This window comes from Chaetomium strumarium, assembly GCF_033439665.1.
Source record: "Chaetomium strumarium strain CBS 333.67 chromosome Unknown B0T15scaffold_4, whole genome shotgun sequence".
NCBI lineage: Eukaryota > Fungi > Ascomycota > Sordariomycetes > Sordariales > Chaetomiaceae > Chaetomium > Chaetomium strumarium.
The window spans coordinates 755,592-777,924 of NW_026944432.1; the positions used below are offsets into that span (position 1 = coordinate 755,592).

Genomic DNA, 22,333 nt, shown 5'->3' on the forward strand with positions numbered 1-22,333 from the left:
TCCCCCCCCCCCCCCCAATTCATCATTGCTCCTACCTCGATCGTTCTCGTTGATAGGTCCATGTCCGTCCGCATAGCCGTTACAAACGTTGATGTATCCATCAAGGTGTTCTGAGACCTTGGGGTGCGGTCGTCAAGGTTCCCCGTCAGGGATCACTGCAGTAAGGGTGCTCCATGTTTTCAAACCACAGTCTTCTGATTGGATAGACGAGGTCCAAGGACTACCAACCTTGAGCCATCAAGGTGCCTTTTGGTGGGAAGACTCGAGCTTAACCCTGCAGTGCCTGAGAGATCAGAGGCGGGGATACCGTCATGGAGCGCGTCCCACCGAGTGTAGGAGGCCATTGATCGAGGGACACGGAGACATGGACGGGAAAGCGGGAGTACCTCGGCCAGCGGCTTGAGGACACTGCCTTCAAGCTCTTGGGCCAAGTCCTGATTCGTTCAGTCGTAGCCGTTGTGAGAGGTATCGGAAGCGAGGAATTTGCTCGACTGCTGGACTACTAGGAGGTAGGTACTGTAGCTATCCGAAAAATTGTTGTACTAAGTACTAGTAGGTGTCATATAGTAGCTAGAGTCTACGAGCTTCGAGATCTCTAAAAGGCTTCCTGGAGTTGCAAAAATGCCCAGCCATCATTGTGGTGACTGTGCGCCCCTCTTTCTACCATGGTGAATGAAGATTCGATGTAACCCAGACCATCTGCAGTAATCACGACGTGCCGTCGCACGATGCAGAGAAACCATTGGGGCGCAAGTCCAAGGAGCGGCCCGCGGGATAAGCCTGACGGTGGACTGGGCCGAACATGGGGCAGCCTAAGCAAGACTACATAGAGGAAGCATGTCCCGGCTCGTAATCTCTGATTACCCGGTAGGCAGCTTTCCCCTCGAGGCTTCGGTAAAGGTGCTCTAAACGCTGGTCGCCAATGCCATAGGCGGCAACAGCTTCAACAACCGGTGGGCAAACACGTACGACATCACGACGGCCAACATCGACACGCTCGCCTGCAAATGCCATCTCACGTACTTACGAGTTCGGCATCAGCGCGACCCCGGTTATCTCGGGCCGCACCGTCTGGTACCCCGACCAAGGAACGACTCGTTCGTCGCGCTGGACTACAACGACGTGCACGCCGCAATCGACGCTCAACGTAACGCAGCTGATCCACGAGTATGCCCCGCTCACGCTGAAGCAAGGCGCGCGACGTGTAATTGGTCTCCTCTTCTTCAGCACGCAGGCTTATGCCTTGGTGGTCGCCGTTAACAGGCAGACTGGTACCGTGCTGGTCGTGAATACTAACTTTCAAGGGGCCATCGCGGTGCAGGGGAGGTATGTGCTCTTTGGGACGGGGTACCGGAATGGCCAGGCATATCGGGGGAATGGCAGTTTGTGGGTGTTAGTAGAGGCTGGCCGCTTGCAGCATCATGGGGGATGAAACTGCTATCCGTGGTCAGAAATGGCCCTGAGCAGATTGGAGTTCACGACCGACTATACTGAGGCTCCAGCTCGCGACCTTGGATCTGCTGGACTTTCCAGGACGGAGTCTTTGCCCAGCTCATTGTAATAGATCCTTCGGGCATTCTCTTGGCTGGCCCAAGGCAGACCTCAGTGATGAACAAGCACGCTCTTATCAACCAACGTGGATAATGTCCCATCCAGTGAGCGCGGCAGTGAAAGCGTGGAGTAGATGAAGCCAGATTAACCCGGGGACGCTAGGGCGTCAACCATATGCCGAGCAACCGGCATTACGTCAATGCTGTCAACAGTGACACTCGGTAAAAGGCTTGACTTGGATATATTTAGTCATGTCACTGCCGAGGGAGTTGCCGGGCGCCGACTGCCACCATCCCATCCATATCTATGATACCCTAGCCTTGCCATGATATCACATCCGGCCAGGAACTGCCCTGGCGTGTCCATCCGGTAAAATATGTGAGATGGACGACTATCATCCTGACACTTCTGATAGGCCGGGGTAATGTTGTTAATCTTCGCCCCACCAATCTGCCCATCACTGTCCCGGCACTTGACTCCCCCAGGTTCCCAAACAAGGCAAGTCTTGGACCATGGGGCTGTCGTTGTGGTCTTCTTAAGGAACGACAGTGGCCCGGCGGGATCCGCTCGAATGCGGTTCCTCTTTGACCGTTTTCTTGTCGAAGACTCTATTTTTTGTCTGCCAATCTTGGCTGTTTAGGCCTCATCGACTTACACCAACGCGGCTAAACCTCAAGTTACTACTACTTGGTGCTATTTACTTTCGGCAACTTACACAATGCTGTGGCTGGGCCTCCTTTCCCTGCCGGCCGTCTCGGCACAGGGCTTCAGCACCACCATGCTGCGGTTCGGCTGCTCCCAGATCACCATCGACCGCATCGACCCGTATGTGCTCGGGGTACCGCGCAGATAAGAAAGAAAAAAAAGAAACAGCTAACCTCGCTCTAGTCTCGTCGAACCCGGCAACATCCCATCGGCACACGTGCACCAGATTGTCGGCGGCGTATGTCTCCTTCCTCCTCCGATCCACGCCCGTGGGGAATGTAAGCGCTCAGCCGGCTAACTAAGTAACGCTGAGACAGAACGCCTTCAACGCCTCGATGCCCGTGACCGACATCTCCAAGCTGGCCACGTGCACGTCCTGCACCTTCGACCAGGACCTGTCCAACTACTGGACCGCCAACGTCTACTTCCGCGCCCGCAACGGCACCTTCAAGCGCGTGCCGCAGATGGTCAACGACCAGATCGGCGCCGCCAACGGCGGCATCACCGTGTACTACACGGCTCCTGGGCCGAACACCGTCACTGCATTCAAGCCGGTACGATACGACCTTTGTCCCACTACTACTACTACTACTACCAACCCCCACGTTTCTTTCGCGCGGACCGGAGACGGGCTATTATTATCATACTGATTGAGTTATTATTATGCCAGGGCTTCCGCATGTTCTCTGGCGACGTCAACCGCCGGCAGTCCAGCGGGTTGGGCAGCAGGATCCAGAGCTGCTTCCGCTGCTACACGGGGCCCAACTTCGGCGGGAACGTCTACTCGCCGTGCATGGACCCGCAACGGGATACTGAGAGCTTCCCGAAGCAGCCGTGCCCGGGCGGCATCCGGTCTAGCGTCATCTTCCCGATGTGAGTTTTTTGTTGTTTATTGGTTTTTCAGGAATCAATACTTTAGGGAAAGGATGGAAGATGAGATGTCTCTGTCTGGATGATTGATGGCTAACGGGGGAGGGTAAATTGAACAGCTGCTGGGACGGCAAGAACCTAGACTCGCCCAACCATATCGACCACGTCGCGCATCCGGTCGATGGCCCCGCCACGTTCGCCGTGGTAAACGGGAAGTGCCCGTCGAGCCACCCTGTTAAGATCCCGCAGGTCCATTATGAGGTAAGTGGTACTACTACTACTTATACCCAACCCTAGCACACTGGACTAATACATGTAGATCGTCTGGGACACCACCAAGTTCAACAACAAAGCCGAATGGCCCGCGGATGGGTCGCAACCGTTCGTGCTGTCAACCGGAGACCCGTACGTTTTACTTTCCCTGTCCTTACCCGCCCAACACAGCTCCTAGTATCCGCGGGTCCCTCCATTGGTAGTACCTACGACGACTAGAACTAACATATATTTCCCACTTCGTTGTTTTTAGCACCGGCTACGGCCAACACGGCGACTACGTCTTCGGCTGGAAGGACGACTCGCTGCAGCACGCCATGGACAACCGCTGCTTCGGCCCGACCTGCAACGGCCTGACCACGCAGAACTTTGACCGCGCCAACAAGTGCACCGTCAAGCCTGTTGTGAGGGAGGATAATGATGGCTGTGAGCTTTCCTTTTCTTCTATCTCTGAAGAACTATCCCCGTTCCATCACTGAATTGATTCATTTAACTAACGAGTTTGGATGATACTACTACTCAGGGCTCTCGGAGTTGCCTGGTGGGCACATGATTCACTGATTACACACCATTTGAGGGGACAGTACTAGTATGTATGGGGAGGGGATGGGGCAATCTGAGGTCGGTGGGATGAGAGGGCGACCGTCGTACCAACCTGAAAACTACTAAGGTACCTAAGATAGGGCCGGGTTTCATTGTAGCGATTAACAATACAACAAACCCCATTTAATCCAAAACTTCATTTACCAAATCGCTTTAAATCTAGTATGTTCAAGTTGGTTCAATCTTAGTGCCTTGCATTGGGAGCGGTCGTAATCTAGCCAATCGGTGGTGGATTCGGAATTCAAGTCCATGCCTTAGGTATTGCCTTTGAGACTTTGAGTTTACAATAACTACCTATTGACCACGTCTTTCATGGCCACAGCACGGTTGTGTATTGCGCGTTGTGCCTACCAGGTATCAATGTGTAATCATTCTCACCACCTGCTCCCCTTCTGGCCTACCGTTTCTCTCGGTCGGCTAGGCTCCTATCAACCGATAGCCCCACTGCTGGGTTGACCAATTCTGCTGTCTGGTGATCTCGGTGTTCCCTGGTGGTTATATAATTCACTGATGATCTAGATGGGCACTTATGTGAGAGGGCATCGCAATGACAAGTACTAATAAACCGGATTACTGCTTTGCTACGGATGAGTCGCGAGTCCTTTCTTTTTGTAAAATAGAAATCCATATGCAGATCGACTCTTGTCGTGTCAGTAGCGTTCCAGATCTATTCTAGCCCGAATAGTGAATCCACGCGACGGACCCCCTTCCTGGCATTTCACTGCAAGCTCGCCAGAGCATCCGCAACAACCTCCTCCAGGGAATGCCGTTGCAAGCCCAGCTTGTCCGTGAGGATCTCGCCCTCGTGCTCGAGATCGCCCCCGTATCGGCCGGTCGCAAACCCGGCCTCGATCAGCCCAAACGTGCCGGTAGGGTCCCCCGCGGCCTCCATCGCCTGCAGCTCCTTGATCCTCTTCTCACTGTCCACCTCCTCAACCACAAACTCCTCCCCGGTCTGCCGCTTCAATTCCTCCAGCAGCTCCCTTTGCGTGGTCACAAACTCGTGCACCAGCACATTCCGATTCTTGGTCTCCTCCGGCAGGCGGGTCAGCGCCCGCACAATCGCCAGCGCCGTGTTCTCCTCCGTCGTCACACTAAACCTGCCCCGCCCGCCATCCCACAACACAAACTTCCTCGCCCCCTTCGTCTTGATATCCATGCCCAAGAAGTTGTTCTGCGCGGACCACTTCAGCCACATGCCGCAGCTGACACTCATCCACTCAATTTCGGCGGCGGCGGCCTTGTCGCGCAGGTACTGCTGCACGGCGCCCTTGTCGCGGAACACGCGGTTCAGCGCCTGCGCGTCGGCCCGCATGTTGTTGAGCCCGAACTCGGAGGGGACGTAGCGGCGCACGCCCGCGGCGATGGCCGCGTCGATGAAGCGGTGCTGCGTGGCCACCGACAGCGTGGTCACGCACGAGATGACCGCGTCCTGGCCGCGAAAGGCCTGCACGAGCGCGGGCGTCGGGTAGTCGTCCTCGATGGTGATCACGCGCACCTTCTCGTCGTCGGCCCCGCCTCCTCCCGTTCCCGTGGTGAGCGGGGTGGTGGAGGAGGACCGTTGCAGGATGGTGATGCTGAAGGTAGGCTCGGCGAGCAGGGCGCGGAGGACGTAGCGGCCTATGGAGCCCGTTGCGCCGATCAGGAGGATGTTTTTGAACGGGGTGGACATGGTGGGCGGTTGTTAAGAGACTCTTTCTGGGGTGTTGGTGAGAGTGGTGTGGTAACTGTGCGATGAAGGTAGTAGATGGGACTGAGCGACTGGGCTGTGTGGGAGGGTGATGGATATGAAGAACGTGAGCGGGACATCATGGGTCCTCTTATAGCTATAGCATATCGTAGGTCTTCCGATGTAGGATGTGTGCTGTTGCTCAATTACTAGTACTTCATTGCCTCTCGATTACTAACGTCGGCAATTGACTTCTTAGCACTGGTGGTACACCGAGCTCCTCCTGGATGCCAGTGTGTCGTTGTCCCTGTGTTTAGTGAACAATTGCCTGGTCGCCCACTTAAACCGGTGCAGGAAACCTGCCGATTGGGATTATTCGTTTCTCGTGCGTTTCTAGTGCGATGGTGCTGAGTCAACTGAGCGGATTAGTAACATCCATACATATGGGAAGGACCACTAGTACTTGCCTTTATTCCTAACATTGGTGCGCCGCGGTTGGCGAGCTCCATGGCACTAGATTTTATGATGACGGAACTTGGAAGCAACGGTGGACCATCCGCGGATGGCAAACCCACGAATTCATCACCAGTGGAATAGTCTCCAACTCCGTTGAATCTCATCCATTCGGCCACCAACACTATCTACCAGCTCCCTTGGCATCCCATCCCATCACCTTCCCCTCAAGCCAGCACCTTAGCAAGCGCCGTAACCTGGTCCCTCAGCGCCTGACTCTCCCGGGGCGCATTCTTAAGCACCTTTTGCAGCAGATGATCGACCTGCAGACCCGGTGCGGTGGGCGGGTTGCCCTGGGCCGTCTGGATGCGCGAGACCTGGAACTGGAGGAAGAACTTGGGCACCTTGATCGCCAGACTCCCGCCGACCGAGCGGATGCCGGCCTCAGTCGCCAGATACACGTCGAGCTGTTTCTGGAAGGCGGCCAGGTCGGCGCTCCTCAGGGGCGTGGGCGTCGCAAACTTGCTGAGGGCGAACTGCAGCGGCGTCTGCGAGGACGAGGCGAAGTTGACGGACGAGAAGGACACGCCACCGGATGAGACGTCGGGCACGCCGGAGAGGGTCTTCCTCGACGTGTCGCATGTGATGCGCGGCTGGATGGACGTGACGACGTCGGCGACCTCTTTTGGTAGGGCCTGGTTGCCGATCACGAAGCAGGCTGAACCGGCTTGTCTTTCGGAAATGAGGGGGGCTGAGGCGAGGTTAGTGCTTCATCGTTGGAAAAGCGAGGCGGTAATGGACGAGGTGAACGCATACCCGCAAAGACGAGGCCGGCGCCGAAAGTGAGAGCAGTGAAGACCTTCATCTTGTCCGCTATAGAGTATGACAGCTGAAATGGAAGAGACTCGAGGCGGTAATTTATACAGAAAGAAACGAAAGGCAAGCCGGTGCCGTGAGAAAACAAAAGTCTAAGACAAAAAAGAACGTTGCAGCCTCCCACAGTGAAGGTGAGATGATAAGAAGACCCGTTTATCGTCTCCAGACAACGCGCATTAGGTACTTATACTACTTTCGAAGCGCCAGCAGGGTTCTCGGCAAGCTTGCCGAGCTGCTAGTTCCCGTCTCAGAGTTGAGCCACGAGGCTGCCAGGACAGCAGCGGCAATACCACGCTGTCTGTCGGAGGCGGCCGTAAACAGACTGGGTTGTCGCATTTTGGCAAGCGATGAGGTTGTCAAACTGACAGGGGCTTGCTCGGGTTTCATCCCCCGAACCCCTTACCCCTTGTTGCCGCCCCATGGTTTTTGGCGCTCGTCTGAAGTGTCAACCACCTCTGGTAGACTGTAATTAAGTTTCTGTTAAAATGAGCATCGAATCATATCAAGAACACATTTGCGCTAGACGGCGCTTATAACCCGAACCCAGAGAGTGTGTGGAAGGATCGATGATCATGACCCGGGGTGAAGAGCGTCAGGATCCGTATGCGCTGTCGAAAGAGGAAGGGGCGCCCAAAAGCTGGAACCCGAGAGTTTGGGGCCGACATTTAGCACCTAGCCTTATTTCATAAACACAATCCACTGGATGATACTCTTGTATTACTCTTGGTTCAGGTGAACTACCAGCCACTACTGAGCCACCATTGAGTGTACCAAGTCCCATCTTGAGCGATCCAGTTACATGAAGTCTGTTCCCCACTCGAGTGACTGACTACCTAGGGAGTCAACGTCGCATAATCAGCCAGTTCCCCAGCCACAATGTCCCCCACCACAGTCTTGCAAGGGTTGGTGGACATTCAGGACGTCCGCACCATCAGCCACGGAAGTAGGTTCCCGACGGCTTGGACATGGCCCTGGGCACATAGCAGCTGATGAATGTCATGCCCGGTGTCGGACGGAAGTGTTGGACCGGATTGGCCGGGGCGGACTAGTTGGGGCGGCAGTAGTTGTTACAGTAATGTTGGCTAAAGAACGAGCTGATGCCCTCGGGGCCGAGATTGGTCACACCATATTCGCGGGTGTGTAAAGATCCGCTGCCTGCTCATTGTGGTCTCTTTCAATTTGAAGAAAGTCATCTGACTCTTTGAGAAGCACGCCAGCTCGCTCCATTGTTTGTTTTCCAACTCTTTCTGAAGGCTGGTAAGATGAACCGTCTTGTGCCTCGCTCTCCACACATGGTCGGTTCAATGTGTTCTTGTTGATTCTGAAAGTACTATTCACTTGTTGTTCCTCGCTGTGGTTCATGCAGCGTACCATTGCTGTCATGGGACCATGGCCTTGTGTTCTTTCCTGGCCCGGTATGGGCCCGTCAAAGCGCGACTTCATATTCAGTCAGCGACAGCGACATCCACACTGCAGGCAAGTTCTCCCAAAGCTCGAATCTGTTTTAACCCTGCTAAACGGTAGTGTTGGGCAACAGTCAACTACTACCTAAAGGTAGTGGTACTACTACGGAGTACTGAGCGATGCCATGCCTTATCTCACAACTCCAGCTCCTTGAACGCCTCCTCCAAACTCTGCAGACCCTGCACGCCCAGATCATCCTTGGTCAGGACCTTCCGTCCATCCGGATCCGTCCAGCTCCGATCCCGAACGTCATCCCAGTACTCGATCATGGCGCCCACCACATCCGCCACCACGGGCCACATCTCGCGATAGTCCTTCTTACCGACCTGCACGAACTGCGCCTTCGTCCCCTTCACTCGCGCCCAGAGCTGCAGCAGCCCATCCGCCGTATACGTCTCGGTCACGGCCAGCACAATGCCCCCGTTCGCCGTCTTCTCCGGCTGCTCCACAGCCGCCTTGACAAACGGACCTAGATTCCGCGTTACGTCCCCGATGGAGAGGAGCGGGGTGTCGGGCGCGAAGCTGCCGAACTGGATGAACTTGTTGGTCGACGGGATCCAGTTGGGCGTGTGGCACGGGCTGCGGTAGTTGGAGTGGTAGTTGCCCACCCAGAGGAAGGTGGTCTTGCGCAGGAGGTCAGGCTCGCGCTCGCGGATGTAGGCGTCGACGCGGTTCTTGCTCTCAAAGTGCGGCACGGGGTGCTTCCCCGCCGACAGGGCCTTCGCGTTGGGCAGCGTGCTCCAGATGTAGTGCTCCAGCGTCGGGAGCGTGGCGGCGGCGGCCCGCGCGACGTTGATGCCCTGCGCGGTCTCGGCGTCCATGGCTTTGTCTAGGGATCCGAGGGCGACGAAGGAGTCCAGGAAGTTGGTCACGGCGAAGACGATGTGGGAACCCGCAAAGGCGGTCTTGAGGCTGGCGAGGTCGTCGAGGTTGGCGGAGACCACCTCGGCGCCTTGGGCAGAGAGCGCTTGGGCCGCCGCGCTGGACGGGTTGCGGGTGATGGCGCGTACTCGGTAGGCCGGGTTGTTGATGAAGGCGGACACCACGCCCTGGCCCTGCTGGCCGGTGGCGCCAACGACGGTGACAATCTTGGCCATGGCTGGTTGCGAGGGAGTATGGTTGCGTCAAGAAAGGTTGGGTGCGAGAATCGTTGCAAAGGCACCGGTGGGATACCTCGTTATTGGAGATGGAGGTGCGAGATTGCTTGCAATAATAAGGCTCGAGATATAGTATGTATTGTACATGGCGATGGCGACGCCTTGGCACTTAGAAATCATTGCAGTAACTCCGACTCTATCTACTGTGGATCTCATGAGCTGACAAATCTTGTCCGCATCGCGAACAAGAAATCCGAATGATCCTTCGGTTTTATGAACTGAACTACAGATCATCATGCTTGGATTCAGGTGGAAGGTCCGAGTAGGTAAGATCCTCGGACAACCTGGCAGACTGACACGTCAAAAGTGCTGCTCCTACGGGGGATCCTTGCAAGGGTAATTGAAGACGAGAAATACCAAGCCTACTATGTCACGCAACTCAATGTACTGCTTGTGGTCCTTGCATGCGTACATTGTGACCATATCTTGTACGCTCTCGAGGCTTTGTCAGCTGTAGCTCCGAATAGAGTTGTGGACGTTTAAGGCATGATGGGGATGTATAGCTCATCTTCTAGCCTCTGCGCTCAGACTCAATCGCCTACAGGCCACACAGGTACCTTGAACGGAGATTATTACCAAGCAGGATCTCAACATGGTCGTCGCTGGACTCGCCCAGAGCTGACCATTTCTCACGGTGTCCCCTAATGGCGAGGGCCTGCGAAACGCTCTCGCAATGGAAGTCATGCGCTGTTTATATTCGGCGAAGGCAGGGCGTCTTTCTTCCCTTCACGTTCCCTTTAAATTCAGGCTTGTAAGCAACCATCTCTCACCCCCTTACCCCATTTACACCGCCCACGGCTTCTCCCTCCCCTTCTCCTCATAAAACTCGCCCACCCACTCGGCCATATTCTCCACCGCATCCAGCGCCAGTTGCTTGACACCGCCATTCACCTCCCAGTTCGGCCCGTACAGATCCGAGCAGTGCGTGCCGCCTTTGACCAGCCGCACGGGCAGCTGCTTGGTGCTCTTGACGGGCCCGCCGGGGCGGAACTTGCTCGACAGGGTCGCGTCGCGCCAGGGGTCCCACTCGCCGTTGGTGTGCATGGCGCGGGTGGTGTTGAGCGCGTTCCACCCGCCGGTCCAGCGGTTGACGTCCTGGGCGCGCTCGCCCTTGGCGATGCCGAAGTTGCCCTCGGGGAAGAGCAGCGGGCACTGCTTGCGGAAGTAGTTGGCGTTGACGAGGCGGGACACCAGCGTCGGTCGCCCCAGCGGCGCGCCGTCCTGCCACCACTCGAACGGCTCGTTGCACAGCATCCAGATCCACTGCCGGTTGATGTAGTTGCCCGGCGTCAGGTCCTTGTAGGCGACGTTGGAGGCGTTGAGGTTCTGGAAGCAGCCAACGTTGTACGTGCCGCTCCACTCGGCGTACCCCGATGACTCGCACACTGTTGGCGAGGTCAGTAAACTGGGAACCTGTTATTCTAGGGGGACATGGGACAACGCACTGCCTGGGATGATCTCCTCCTTCATGTACTTAGCGTAGCCGTCCAAGGCCCTGGTCAGGCCGACGCCCTTGGCACCGGGCACCTTGTTGGTCGAGTTGGGCCAGACGTTCTCGACGTAGTCGCAGAAGCGGTAGAACGGAGTGTAGCCTGTGTTCTTGACCGAGTAGAACTGGCCAGACTGCCACTGCCATGGCCCATACTCAAGCGCCCTGAAGACAGGTCAAACCGTCAGTCCGATCCCGGTCAAATACCGACCGAGCGAGACAAACTCACGAAGCAAAGTCCGCATCCTCCAGATCGCCCAGCAGGAACTTGTCCTTCAGCGCCTTCTTCTGCTTCGCCGTGCCAAACGTGAGCACAAAGTCAACGTAGTTGACCACGGCATTGACATCGGCACTGCAGTTCTTGGGCGTCGCCTCCTGCACGGGCGCAAAGTACTGCCAGAAATCGCCAATCGCCTCCACGACACCACTCGAGCTGTAATACGCCCAGAACGTGCCCGGCTCCAGCGCCGCAAGCCACCCGGCCAGCGCGCCGGAATACGACCCACCAATGAACACCCACGGCGCCTTGTCCGGGGCGCTGGCGCCGGACGTGTCGAAGGGCGGCACAAAGTTCTTGGCGAAGTAGGTGTGGTCCTTGAGCGAGTTCTCGAGCGTGAGGTGCGTCAGGTTGGCGACCGTCAGCTCCTGGTAAGGGGATGACTCGCCCCAGTAGCGGTGCTCCAGGATGACCACGGCGGCGCCCGTCCGGTTGGCCATCAGGCCCGACAGCCGCGCGTTGCCGAGCCAGGTGCGGTTGAAGCCCTCGCCGCTCTGCTCGCCGGGCGTGACCAGGTAGATGGGCGACCCGGGCCCGGCCCAGTACTGCGTGCCGTACCAGTAGCGCTGCTTGAAGGTGCCCAGAGACGGATTGGCGTGGTCAATCAGCTGGTCGAAGGTGCCCCAGCCGTTGACGGTTTCGGCGCGCTTCTGGAGGATCTCGGCGCTGGTGGTTTCGTCGTCGGGGCCGATGTCCATAGCGTTGCCGCGCATGAAAGCCGCGGTGGCATGGTTGGCGAGCAGCAGGCCCGCCGCGAGGACGCCTGTGAGGAACCTCATGGTGGCCGGTGGAGCGAGTCAGCCAGGGGAGTCGGTTCGCCCTGGGGAGAAGAATGAGGTTGAGAAAAAGAGAAAGAATGGTTTCGCCATTTGGGTCGCGCCGACGTTTATTAAACGTCTTGCATATGCCGTGATCGACTTTGGGTTCCCACTCGATTGTTGTGGACAGGGGCAAGCTTTGCGCAGGACGCAGATCGGAAGAGGAAGCTGGCTGTGACACTGCCTAGGGAGCCAATAAATGGCCCTTGAACCTCGCATAACTTGGGCCCTGCGCGATTGGGCCTGAGCCTGTGCAACGTCTGAAGGTAGGCGCATTGCATGCGCAGTTTGCCATTTATCCCGTCACCTTCCCGTTCCGTGCCACCGTGCCCGACGGGACGGAGACGTCCTCCGAGGAGTCCGATCAACGGTATCAACGGCTCCACCGACATCGCTGAGGTTGATCTGGATTCTGGCCCGTGCGTGGAGCGCTTATTGATTTGCGGATACTCCCGGGACCCGAACTTCCGCAACAAAACTCATCGCACCTTATTAGGTCTCAACCATGCATTAGGATACGCCCTGTGCCGTTCATTTCCTGCTCTTTTTTAGCGGGCGTTTGGCTGCTGCCTCGGGCGGTGTCGGAGGGCTGGCAGTGCTGCGTGGGAATGCGGTTCTCAGCCGGGAATAATGATTGTAATCATGCAATGCCCGTCCACGCAGCAATGATACGCTACTTACGCCTTCCTGGTTCGGATTAGATTAGCAACAGGCACCAAGCAGGAATCGGGAAGGATGCTTGGACTACACAGTAGCTATGGTTCGAAACTAGGTAGACCCGAGGTAGACCAGCCCGACCTAATCAGGCCTCAACTGTCGCATATGCGACTCACCAACAGTCAGAGCAGCGCTCCCAATAAGCCAAAACTAGCCGTCGTTTTATCTTGTTTTGCGTCGCCGGCGGCCGTCTTGCCTCGTGGCGGCTCCCGATCGGTTTGACTGTCTTGCAAACCGGCCGGGGTCTGGCTTTTCCGTGCCGGCAATGTACAGTACTTGTCCAAAAGTCTGGAGCACCCCGCACCAACCACCCTGCGCCACACGATTTTTGACATCATGACCAAGACACCTATCCTACAATAACGTTCCACCAGATGAATTTCTAGCAATCCAGATATATACAGTTTAAAGCCCTGGTTCTAGCCATCAATATTTTGTATACCAACCCCTAGCTTTCTTGACTGCAGCTAATCGCCGGGGTATTGAGTCGACCAGCCTGTCAATCTGAGCCTGGTCAATTGACCACCAATAACGCCGAAGATATCTAGTAAAGTTAGCAACATCTACGTGGTTCTTCTTGAGTAACCAGATATCTGGATATTCCTGCTTCATCCTCCGTTTCAATAGAGCCTATATATGCTCAATAGGGTTAAGATCTGGGCTATGAGCCGGCCAGTCTTTAAGGACCTCAATCATATGATTTAGGAGCCACTCGGTCGAGGATAACGATATATGGACCCGGGCGTTATCCTGCTGGAAATGCCTTGTACTATTGTAAACTGGAAGAAGGCCCTTTTCTAATGCCCACTGATAGCTCCAAGAGCTATATCCTCCTTTTTACAGTGGTTGATAGTTATGTTCCATGACTATAAGGTCAGTCCTCCCCCCTTTCTAGATTCCTGCCTAGATTATAATCGAGATAGTGCCTTTACCATGACTTTATATATTAACAAAGTTCTTATCCCATTTTTAAGAAGGGAACCGGAATACCCAAGCTGCTGGGCTACTTGAATTGTTCTGGCAAGACGATTCGTCGGTGAAGATAGACTAGAGGTTGGTCAGTAGATTCAAGGGTAAACTTCAGAGTCACTTACTCGCATTAGCACCTCGAGATTCTCTAACCAAAGACAAGCAAACTTATATCTGGCCATTGCTATAGCCTTTGTCAATGGAATTCTCTTTTGTGCACGCCACTTGCGCATTCGATGATGGCGGAGAACTCGGCGCACTGTTGATCGAGAGATCCGAGCATCAACTATATTAGTGAGCAGTTGCGTTGTAAGGCAGGGCTTCCGCTTTGCAAGTTGGATGATATACCGCTTCTCCCGACGCGTAAGAATCTCTGGCCGGCCAGTTCTAGGCTTGGATTCAAAGGTAGTAGAAGATTCGAAGCGTTGAAGTGATAGTTGGACTGCACGACGGCTGATGGAAAACGCGTTGGCAACAGCCGTCTGGCTAGCCCCCGCTGCAACGGCACCAGCAATGGCTGCACGTGCAGCTGGTGATAACTCCTGGCCAGGCTGACGGCCGACCGTCAATTTGGCACCAAGCTCGGCCAAATTGAACATGGTGGGCTGTATTTCTGTTGGTTGGAAGGTTGATGATGGGGGGTGTCGTGTCGCGATGCGCGTTTAATTAATGTGGGGTGCTCCAGACTTTTGGACACGTACTGTACATTCCCCTATCCCTGGCGCGCCCCAACCGAAAAGTCGATCTTATTGGGAGCGCTGCCAGGACCCAGGCTACATAACTATCGGGTCGGAAAAATCTGCATAGTACGGTAACCACTCAAGTAGAAAATGCCCGCTGGTAAAATATTAAGGCTACTGACCACATCCGGCTGCAACGAGCAATCGGGGTCATTGATTTTATTACCCGCGTAGCGGGCTCACAGCACTAGTTTTGCCAAGACAGGTGGTCGTTTTGACTTGGCTGGCCGGGCCTCGGCTTGGCTTGTTTTGAAATGTCTGGTCTTATTGGGAGCGCTGGGTCAAAGCCTCAGAGGCATGGCTCACCAACTGTTGGAGGTACGGCCTATGATGTATTTAAACTACCAACCTCTCACTCTGGGAATCATCGGTAGAAAAACTAGAAATCTCATCCTACTAAGAGACTCTACACGACAGTGAGATAATCCGCTACACGCTCGAGACGGTCTAAAGCGAATCGACCATGTCCGAACACAACACCGGTGCTAGCGCCGCGAAACGCCCGGAAGCTATTCCAGGTTCGACTAGGGGGGTGGTTCTCAGTCTCAACCTACTGGAAAATACGTCTCACTCGTACAGCAATGCCTGGCCCACGATCAATCGCTTCCGTCCCCCCCGCGCCCCAATACGGGCCTACCCTAGAGGCATCCTTGGAACTCCTGGACGTCATGGGCTACCAGGGCAAAGATAAAGTCGTTGAAACCTTGGCCTTCGTCGGTGCTGAGTTAAAGGAACGTTTCGAGGCAGCTGCGCGAACGAAGCACATCTCGAAAAAGAACTGGGTCACTTCGGAATATCGGGATAGGTTCCTACGCCTGAGAGGCCCGCTCGTCAACACGACCCTGGTGGGCCTCATGAAAACACCCCCAGGCTCGTCGTATGCGCTGACGACGGCCGCTATGCTCTTGTATGCCGTTGCTAAGGTGTATCGGTCCTCCGACATCGTCAAAACCTTCGGAACCGATGGAGGATCCAAGAAGTTCGAGACCAGACAACTGCGGGAGGGATTCGCCACGGTCCGTATTCCTGGTATCAAGGCCGATTCATTTCAGACAAGCCCCGGTTCCCGACATGCTCTGGTCTGGTACAACGGACTTGTGTTCGAGGTACAGATTTTGAATGGCACGTATGAGCCAGTGCCTCTCAACATCATTATGCGACAGCTCCTAGAGATCCAAAGCCAGTGCAGCAAGCAAACGAGCGACACCCCGACTGTGGCCACCTTGTCGTCGTACTTACCTCGGGCCGATTGGGCGGGCAGAAGGGCAAGTCTACTCAGGACGCACCCCGGAGAGATGAAGATCCTCGAGACCGCTATTACATCCATCGGAATCGAGAGACAGAGGCCGTCCAACTCCAAAGAGGCAGTCGCCCAGAGGCAAGGTTTCAGCACAGTCTACTCGGACCAGACACTCGGCTACTTGGTCTTCCCGAGTGGTTCCTACGTCTATCGCGGCGAACACGGTGCCCTCGACGGCGGGGCCGCACTGCGCATTGCCGAGGCGATTGGCCGTGTTATGGAGAGCATTCCCGAGCCCATCCGGTCTGCTGCATTCTCCAAGGCGGCGCCTGCATCCTCCAAGGCGGCGCCGCGGCCGCGCAGAATCAACCTTCCTCCGGTCACAGTCCATGTCGACGTCTCGAAAACTAGACCGTCGTTCTTGCAGGCATCGGAGACCGGTATAATCCAGAGAAGCGAGGACGATCTCCGAAAGCTAAAGCACCAGCGGCTATACGGTTTTGTATTACAGATGGCGCTTCAGGTGGCCTTGCAACATGTATCGCCTAACAGTTTCACCTCGCTGATCGAGGCGACATCGACTCGCGACTTTGCCTACGGTCGATGCGATCCCAACTGGCTTATCACGCACGAGTCCAAGAGGTTCTGCAGCACCCTTATAACAGGCGCTACCGATCGGGATAGCCAGCAACTCTTCGAAGCTGCCTACAAGAAGTATATGAGCTCCCTTCGCCGGACTCGGCAGTCTTTCGCTCTTGCCGCCAACATTGACCTGCTCCACTCGGCGGTTACGGAGCTAAAGGACAAGAGAGCGAAAAGTGTCTTGCTGCCTATCTTTCCGCCTCTCTGGGCCAGAGATGCCTATCTTCAAGGATATTCGTCGGACCAGCTGGTTAGTCTAGGTACGTTTCTCTTCGCCGACAACCAGGTTAAGGTGACTTATGTCGGACACCCGGGCGAGATTGTAATCTACATGGTGGGATCGGGCCGATTTGCAAAGAGTCTGAATACGCTCAAGAAGTCATTGGAACAGAACTACAATCGTGTAGCGAACATTGCGCTGAGCTACGCACGAAGCCAAGCGCAGTCTGGGTGAAGATTCGGATAACTTAACTAGGTAGTGGCAAATTCGGGTGGTGGTTCATAGATTGATTCAGATTGTTAGACTAGCTGGAAAAGAATGACGGGATGTGTTTCTCTATCCTCCTTCATAATATTGCTACCCCTAAATTGTCGACGATTTGCCAGCATCTGGGCTTATCCCCAAGCATCTTGCTCAGCGCACCAGTGATTGGGGAGAAGCATCCGAACCCAATTGGGCACCATTCTGCCATCTGCACCCAGCCTCATTGTGTAACATCTGCGCATTAGTCATCAATATTTCAAACAGCGCCTTACCTGCTAGATCCTAAGGTTCTTCAACGCTTCCCTCTTGAGCTTTGCAGAGTCTCTCAGTCTCCATTTGACGCCTTCCGGGATAGAAGACCCTTCAAAACCGAAAGCTTCATTTTCAGCCAACGATAGCCAAAGCTCACCCTGTCACATCGCCGTGATGGAAGGTATCAGATTACGCGCCCAGTTCATTTTGAACAATATTAAAAGTTTGATCCATTGTACGAGTCCGAGCAACGCTATGAGGCTATCGAGCTTAGGACCTTTCACGATAAGGCGACCACGAAGGCGTGTACGGAAGGGGGGCAGAAGGATCTTGCGACGCCAAACTTGCAGACCGTCAACAAGGAAGAGCTGTGCACTTGGCTGCTGTCAGAAGTCGGGCACGGCGAGGCCGGATCTCAATGTTTGCCGCAGGCATCCGCTACTACTAGTACTCTTCGACTGGTCCACATACGCCAGCAAGGACGTGGCCTTCTCATCTCGCCGTCGGCCCTCGATCGAATACTCGACGGCATGAAGGCAGACCCCGCAATCAGATACATGATATGCCGTGACTATGACGGCTTCCATGAGTGGCGCGGCGGGGGCTATCGGTTGACGAGGTTCTATGGGCTGGCGCTCTTTGCCCTGGTCTGGACGTTTGATCCAGTGAGCATGACGACCACTGCGCTATTTATCGATCGCGCGGGGGGATCACATCGTTTTGAAGAGTTCGTCGACGTCCTGCGGGGATACCAAAGCCACATGCACACACCGTCGCTCCTCTGTTTCGTGTCGTGCTATTTCCTGCTGGAGCTGTTCGATCGCGAGACTGTTGGCGAAAGGCTGCAGACGGTCCAGTACATCGAGATGCGGACGGGCTTTGCCCCGGACATGAACTCGTTTGCGGACCTCTCGTGGGGACGTCACCATCGTCTACATTGGGACATTGATCAACTATCCTGGTTGCTTCGAGAGGTCAACGACGTGACAATCAACATCAGCAACCACGTCCGGCACCAGGAGAGCTCACGAGTGCTTCTCGGGGTAATACTCAAGGAGCACGGGAACAGTGAGGATCACGGCATCTCAGGTCAGGCGTTGGAGAGCTACCAAAGAAGCCTCGCGAGTCTTGCAGAAGCTGTGCCACCGCTCGAACGGCACATGTCAACCTATCGAGTATATTCTCTACCTCAAGGTCAGAGCCGAGCGGCTTTCCACCGTTGTAAGCGATCTTTCCATCTCTCACCCTTCACCATAACCGGAACGATCGAGTCGACTAAGAGATGCTCCTAGCTGTTTGCGCTGCTTACCCACGAGGACGCCAGCTCGAGCATCGCGCTGGCGGCGGCTGCCAAGCACGATAGCTCGTCGATGAAGACGATCGCAGTGATGACCATGGCCTTCCTGCCCGCAACCTTCTTCGCCGCCCTCTTCGCCGTGCCATCGCTTCAGTGGGACCAGTCGACGGTCGTGCAGGATAACTTCTGGGTGTACTGGGCGTTTACTGCCCCCACAACCGTGCTGGTGTTCTTGATCTGGCTGCTGGCTACCAAGCGGCCTTGGTTATACGGTATGGTTGCTAGCTTTTCCGCGCGACTGGTTCAGACTCGGGGTCTTGATCCGAGCAGGCTTGGGGTGGGAGCTGGAGTGTGATCGCTTCGTGGGCCCTGGACTGTTAGGATTCAGGTCGGTTGTTGTGTGTAACCTCGATGTCCATTCCCACGAAGTCACGGGGCGGAGGGCGTTGCTCGCATAGGCTGGATGTAAGACCGCTGCACCCTCCTCACCCCTGGCATAAGCAGCCCTGAGCCCCCAGAACATCTCACCTCCACCATGAATCAAACCGAACTTTGGTAATTCCCAGGTTCATGACCGCGCTTTCCCCTCCGGAGGATAAACCACAATCCGATCCAGGTCCGCCCCCTTGACATCAAACCCATTCGACAATCCCCCCACCGTAATCGTATTATTCCGCCCCTTCCCAAGCTTCAGAAGCAGCGGCGTCGACATTATCACCCCCTTGTGCGTATCCCTCTGGTACAGCGTGTGCACGTTCTCCACGTCCCCATTGACCACAACACTCGCGATCCGGCGCAGCTGCCACGACCCGCCAATGCGGTCGGGCGTGCCGCCTGGCTGGTCGCCGAAGCCCATGTCGTCGGTATTCTGGTAGTAGAACGACACCCACTGCGGCGCGCCGGCACCCGGAACGCCCTCGAAGGTAACCGTGCTGTCGTTGCCGTAGATGCCCGCGGCGATCGTGCCGTAGCTGGCGAAGTTGGCCTCCTGCTTGAAGGCACCGCCGCTGGTGCGCGTACCTTTCGAGGCGGCGTAGTACGTCGTCCCGCGCACGGGGGCCCACTCCCCCGTTGTGACGTCCAGGTCGTACACGTCGTGCCATTCGAGTCGTAGCGTGCCCTGGCCGTCGTCGATGGTCATCGGCAGCCAGATGTACCGGCTCTCCCAGATCGAGTTGGAGTCCCACTGGTCGCCGAGGTAGAGGTAGGTTGTGCGCCTGGTGCCCTCGATGCGCAGCGCAAACCCGGACTGGGAGTTGAAGGTGCGCGTGTTGAGCGGCGCGACCATGAACGGCTGCGACCAGGGCCCCGCGAGGCTGTCGGCGCGGAAGGCGACCACGTTGTTGGGGCGGTAGCCCGTCTTGTGGCTCATCAGCGCGTAGTAGCTGCGGTCTGTCTGCACGATGGTCGGCGCCTCGAGGTCGAACTTGGGGAAGCGGTAGACGACGCGGTCGAGCGCCGAGATGTCGTCGTTGTAGGACGTGATGTACACGTCGCGGCCCTCGCGCCTGTCGCCGTTGGAGTACAGCGCGTAAGATTGGCCGGTCTTGCGGTCGGTGAACAGCCCGAAGTCCTGCGACCAGTTGCCGAGCGGGGCCGTGGCGCTCACGAACTCGTATGGCCCCGAGATGTTGGGCGATCGCGCGAAGCCTTGCAGGAGCAGGCCGTAGGAGGAGTTGTCCGCGTGCCACCACATCTATGTCCATAGTCAACACGAATGATTTGTGCCATGGAGTCATCGTTCCTCTCGACGTACGTGATACTCATTGCTGACTTTGCTGTACACCACCTTGGGCCGCTGGATGATGTGCTTCGGCGAGATGATCTCGTGCCCTTCGATCGGTGCTACGGAAGTCAGCAACCTGGACTCCTGAAGATCGTAGCCACTTGAAGTTCGCGACTGACCAAGAGCAAGCCCGTGGTACTGCCAGGTGGCAAGATCACTCGAGCTGTAAACCGAGACGCCTCCGCCCTCCGGATGGCTCTCCGTCTTGTACTCGCCGAACCACCAGAACTTGCCCGTGCTCTTGTCGGTGACGATGCCACCGGCGTGTGCGCTGATCAGATTGCCTTCCGTGTCATACCATCTTCCTCCGGGCACGATGTATCTCGTCTCCGACAGAGCAGCCAGCAGCAGGGTTGCGAGAAGCCTCAGTCCGCGCATGATTCCCGTATCCCACGCGAGTGTGCAATAGGTGATTTGATCGTGGAAAGAGATACGGTCGAAGACATCTCGCGTCGACCATATATGACGGCACACCGTACATTACCATAACCGCTTCCTGGCCTGGCAATAGCCGGACCAAAACTATGCCGCCAATGGGCAGGCCAGCTGATCTCTTGGCTTGTTACCACCGTCGCTGTGCGCGGCGGGCCATATCCCGAGCTCTGCCAAGCGCTTCGGCGTCTCGGTGTATCTCGAACCGGCGTCCGCAGTTGCTCCTGAAACCGCCGTGTATAAATCGACCATCTCTACCTAACCTAGATCGACGATCTCTAAGTCTCTCGGACTCTAATGCTCTCGCTCGCGGTACTAGTATGCAACTCGACTCAAAGTTGGGGAAGGGTTAGGGTCAGCTCCGGCGATCGAACAGAGCGCCTTGAGGCTTCAAGTTGCTCGGGACTGGTTAAAAGTCGGTGGTGATGATTAGGGCTAGAAAACAGAGGATGGGAGTAATGGCTAATTGACGACTGAGACCATGATGGATTGAGACGACTAATGCAACTTGTACAATACGTAGTAGGAAGGGTGATGGCCCAATGCCAAGTCTTCGGTCCATGCTCTGGATGGTGGATGTGCAGGGGTTAGGGGTAACTATGTATGTGGAAGTCTGGGCTGGCAATTGGAAATGCACATCCTTTGTATTTTATTGCATTTCTGGGCGATTCAGCCAGTCCTGGGCTCCCTGGCAAATTTGCATGCATATTCCAATCTTGCATCTGGTCTTTCGTCCGTTTTGTGATTTGAAAGGTTAGGTGTGCAGGTAACTAATCCGAAAAGAATTACGGCCGATTTACGAAGTAGAGAGACCCCACAAACCCGATTTGATACCAGTTCCACGCCCGAGTCGCACTTTCCACACCACAGCCACCGGGTTGCCTCTGAACATCCGATGATTACCTGGTACGCTACAGACAGTATGTAAGGTACTAGCACAGCACATGTGGATGGTGCGTGGAATTTTACCCCCACTACTTCGTCGCGGGACGGAATCAAGACCACGATCAAAAGCGGTGGGCCTCATCTTGATGCAGGCGTTTCAACTGACAGCTCCAGGCGAGACCGCGAGATGGTAGAGGCGAACCAGGGTCTCGTACGCGAAAGGATCGAGGGCTTGTCTCGGACTTTTCAGCAGAGTTGTTTACGTACCAGGTAGTGGGGTGTGGGTGAGGCCAGAGACCCGCCCGACCTTACAGGAATCAGATCTTTTGTGGGTGCTGCGGCGGCCTATGGCCGCAGGCAGTATAGATAGCCCGTGCAGGTAAGACGTAAGAACATAGATCACTGAATGTAGGTAATGACGCCTACCGTACGCAGGCCAATTCAAGATCTGACCTACTTTTTGCACACAACAACCCAAGACACTACAGGACGACCCCTGAAAGATTATTAGCGCGGAACCCACGACAGGGGTCTTCTTCTCAACCCTGAAAGAATACTCTTAAACCACGAAAAGAGCTGATTCAACGCAAAAGAAAGAGCGTCTTGCAATAATCCAAAAGGCTGAGTCTATCTGTACGTTTTTTCTGGAGAAAAATTGACCGTTTTGACGTTGAGATCGAGATT

General features: G+C 55.6%; 8 protein-coding genes across 8 annotated transcripts; 3 read left to right on the forward strand and 5 right to left on the reverse strand.

Annotated features, from left to right (window-relative positions):
- Positions 1-837: 837 nt before the first annotated feature.
- On the forward strand, positions 838-1,547 carry B0T15DRAFT_574610 (uncharacterized protein; the record flags this gene model as incomplete). Its single annotated transcript, XM_062870962.1, has 3 exons — positions 838-867; positions 932-1,326; positions 1,452-1,547. 3 exons carry the CDS (start codon positions 838-840, stop codon positions 1,492-1,494), a joined length of 468 nt encoding a protein of 155 aa, XP_062720998.1. The 3' UTR covers positions 1,495-1,547.
- Positions 1,548-2,257: 710 nt separating this feature from the next.
- On the forward strand, positions 2,258-3,966 carry B0T15DRAFT_567234 (uncharacterized protein). Its single transcript, XM_062870721.1, has 8 exons — positions 2,258-2,376; positions 2,440-2,494; positions 2,574-2,810; positions 2,927-3,129; positions 3,246-3,387; positions 3,446-3,531; positions 3,653-3,825; positions 3,923-3,966. The coding sequence occupies exons 1-8, from the start codon at positions 2,270-2,272 to the stop codon at positions 3,958-3,960; spliced, it is 1,041 nt and encodes a 346-aa protein (XP_062720999.1). The 5' UTR covers positions 2,258-2,269; the 3' UTR covers positions 3,961-3,966.
- Positions 3,967-4,720: 754 nt separating this feature from the next.
- B0T15DRAFT_484907 (uncharacterized protein) lies at positions 4,721-5,674 on the reverse strand (the record flags this gene model as incomplete). The annotated part of the gene is made up of 1 exon (XM_062866255.1): positions 4,721-5,674. The coding sequence occupies one exon, from the start codon at positions 5,672-5,674 to the stop codon at positions 4,721-4,723; it is 954 nt and encodes a 317-aa protein (XP_062721000.1).
- A 677-nt stretch (positions 5,675-6,351) lies between these two features.
- Positions 6,352-6,989, reverse strand: B0T15DRAFT_493403 (uncharacterized protein; the record flags this gene model as incomplete). Its single annotated transcript, XM_062866942.1, has 2 exons — positions 6,352-6,875; positions 6,941-6,989. The coding sequence occupies 2 exons, from the start codon at positions 6,987-6,989 to the stop codon at positions 6,352-6,354; spliced, it is 573 nt and encodes a 190-aa protein (XP_062721001.1).
- A 942-nt stretch (positions 6,990-7,931) lies between these two features.
- On the reverse strand, positions 7,932-9,561 carry B0T15DRAFT_511161 (uncharacterized protein; the record flags this gene model as incomplete). The annotated part of the gene is made up of 4 exons (XM_062867896.1): positions 7,932-8,045; positions 8,372-8,437; position 8,510; positions 8,603-9,561. The coding sequence occupies 4 exons, from the start codon at positions 9,559-9,561 to the stop codon at positions 7,932-7,934; spliced, it is 1,140 nt and encodes a 379-aa protein (XP_062721002.1).
- Positions 9,562-10,335: 774 nt separating this feature from the next.
- Positions 10,336-12,455, reverse strand: B0T15DRAFT_191504 (peptidase S28). The gene is made up of 3 exons (XM_062862446.1): positions 11,340-12,455; positions 11,067-11,275; positions 10,336-11,006 (listed from the first exon to the last, which is right to left on the reverse strand). The coding sequence occupies exons 1-3, from the start codon at positions 12,164-12,166 to the stop codon at positions 10,405-10,407; spliced, it is 1,638 nt and encodes a 545-aa protein (XP_062721003.1). The 5' UTR covers positions 12,167-12,455; the 3' UTR covers positions 10,336-10,404.
- A 2,288-nt stretch (positions 12,456-14,743) lies between these two features.
- On the forward strand, positions 14,744-19,004 carry B0T15DRAFT_502366 (uncharacterized protein; the record flags this gene model as incomplete). Its single annotated transcript, XM_062867432.1, has 5 exons — positions 14,744-16,763; positions 17,474-18,292; positions 18,384-18,470; positions 18,542-18,818; positions 18,877-19,004. Exons 1-5 carry the CDS (start codon positions 15,213-15,215, stop codon positions 19,002-19,004), a joined length of 2,862 nt encoding a protein of 953 aa, XP_062721004.1. The 5' UTR covers positions 14,744-15,212.
- B0T15DRAFT_191575 (glycoside hydrolase family 43 protein) lies at positions 18,828-20,974 on the reverse strand. Its single transcript, XM_062862447.1, has 3 exons — positions 20,452-20,974; positions 20,303-20,391; positions 18,828-20,242 (listed from the first exon to the last, which is right to left on the reverse strand). Exons 1-3 carry the CDS (start codon positions 20,708-20,710, stop codon positions 19,115-19,117), a joined length of 1,476 nt encoding a protein of 491 aa, XP_062721005.1. The 5' UTR covers positions 20,711-20,974; the 3' UTR covers positions 18,828-19,114.
- Positions 20,975-22,333: the final 1,359 nt, after the last annotated feature.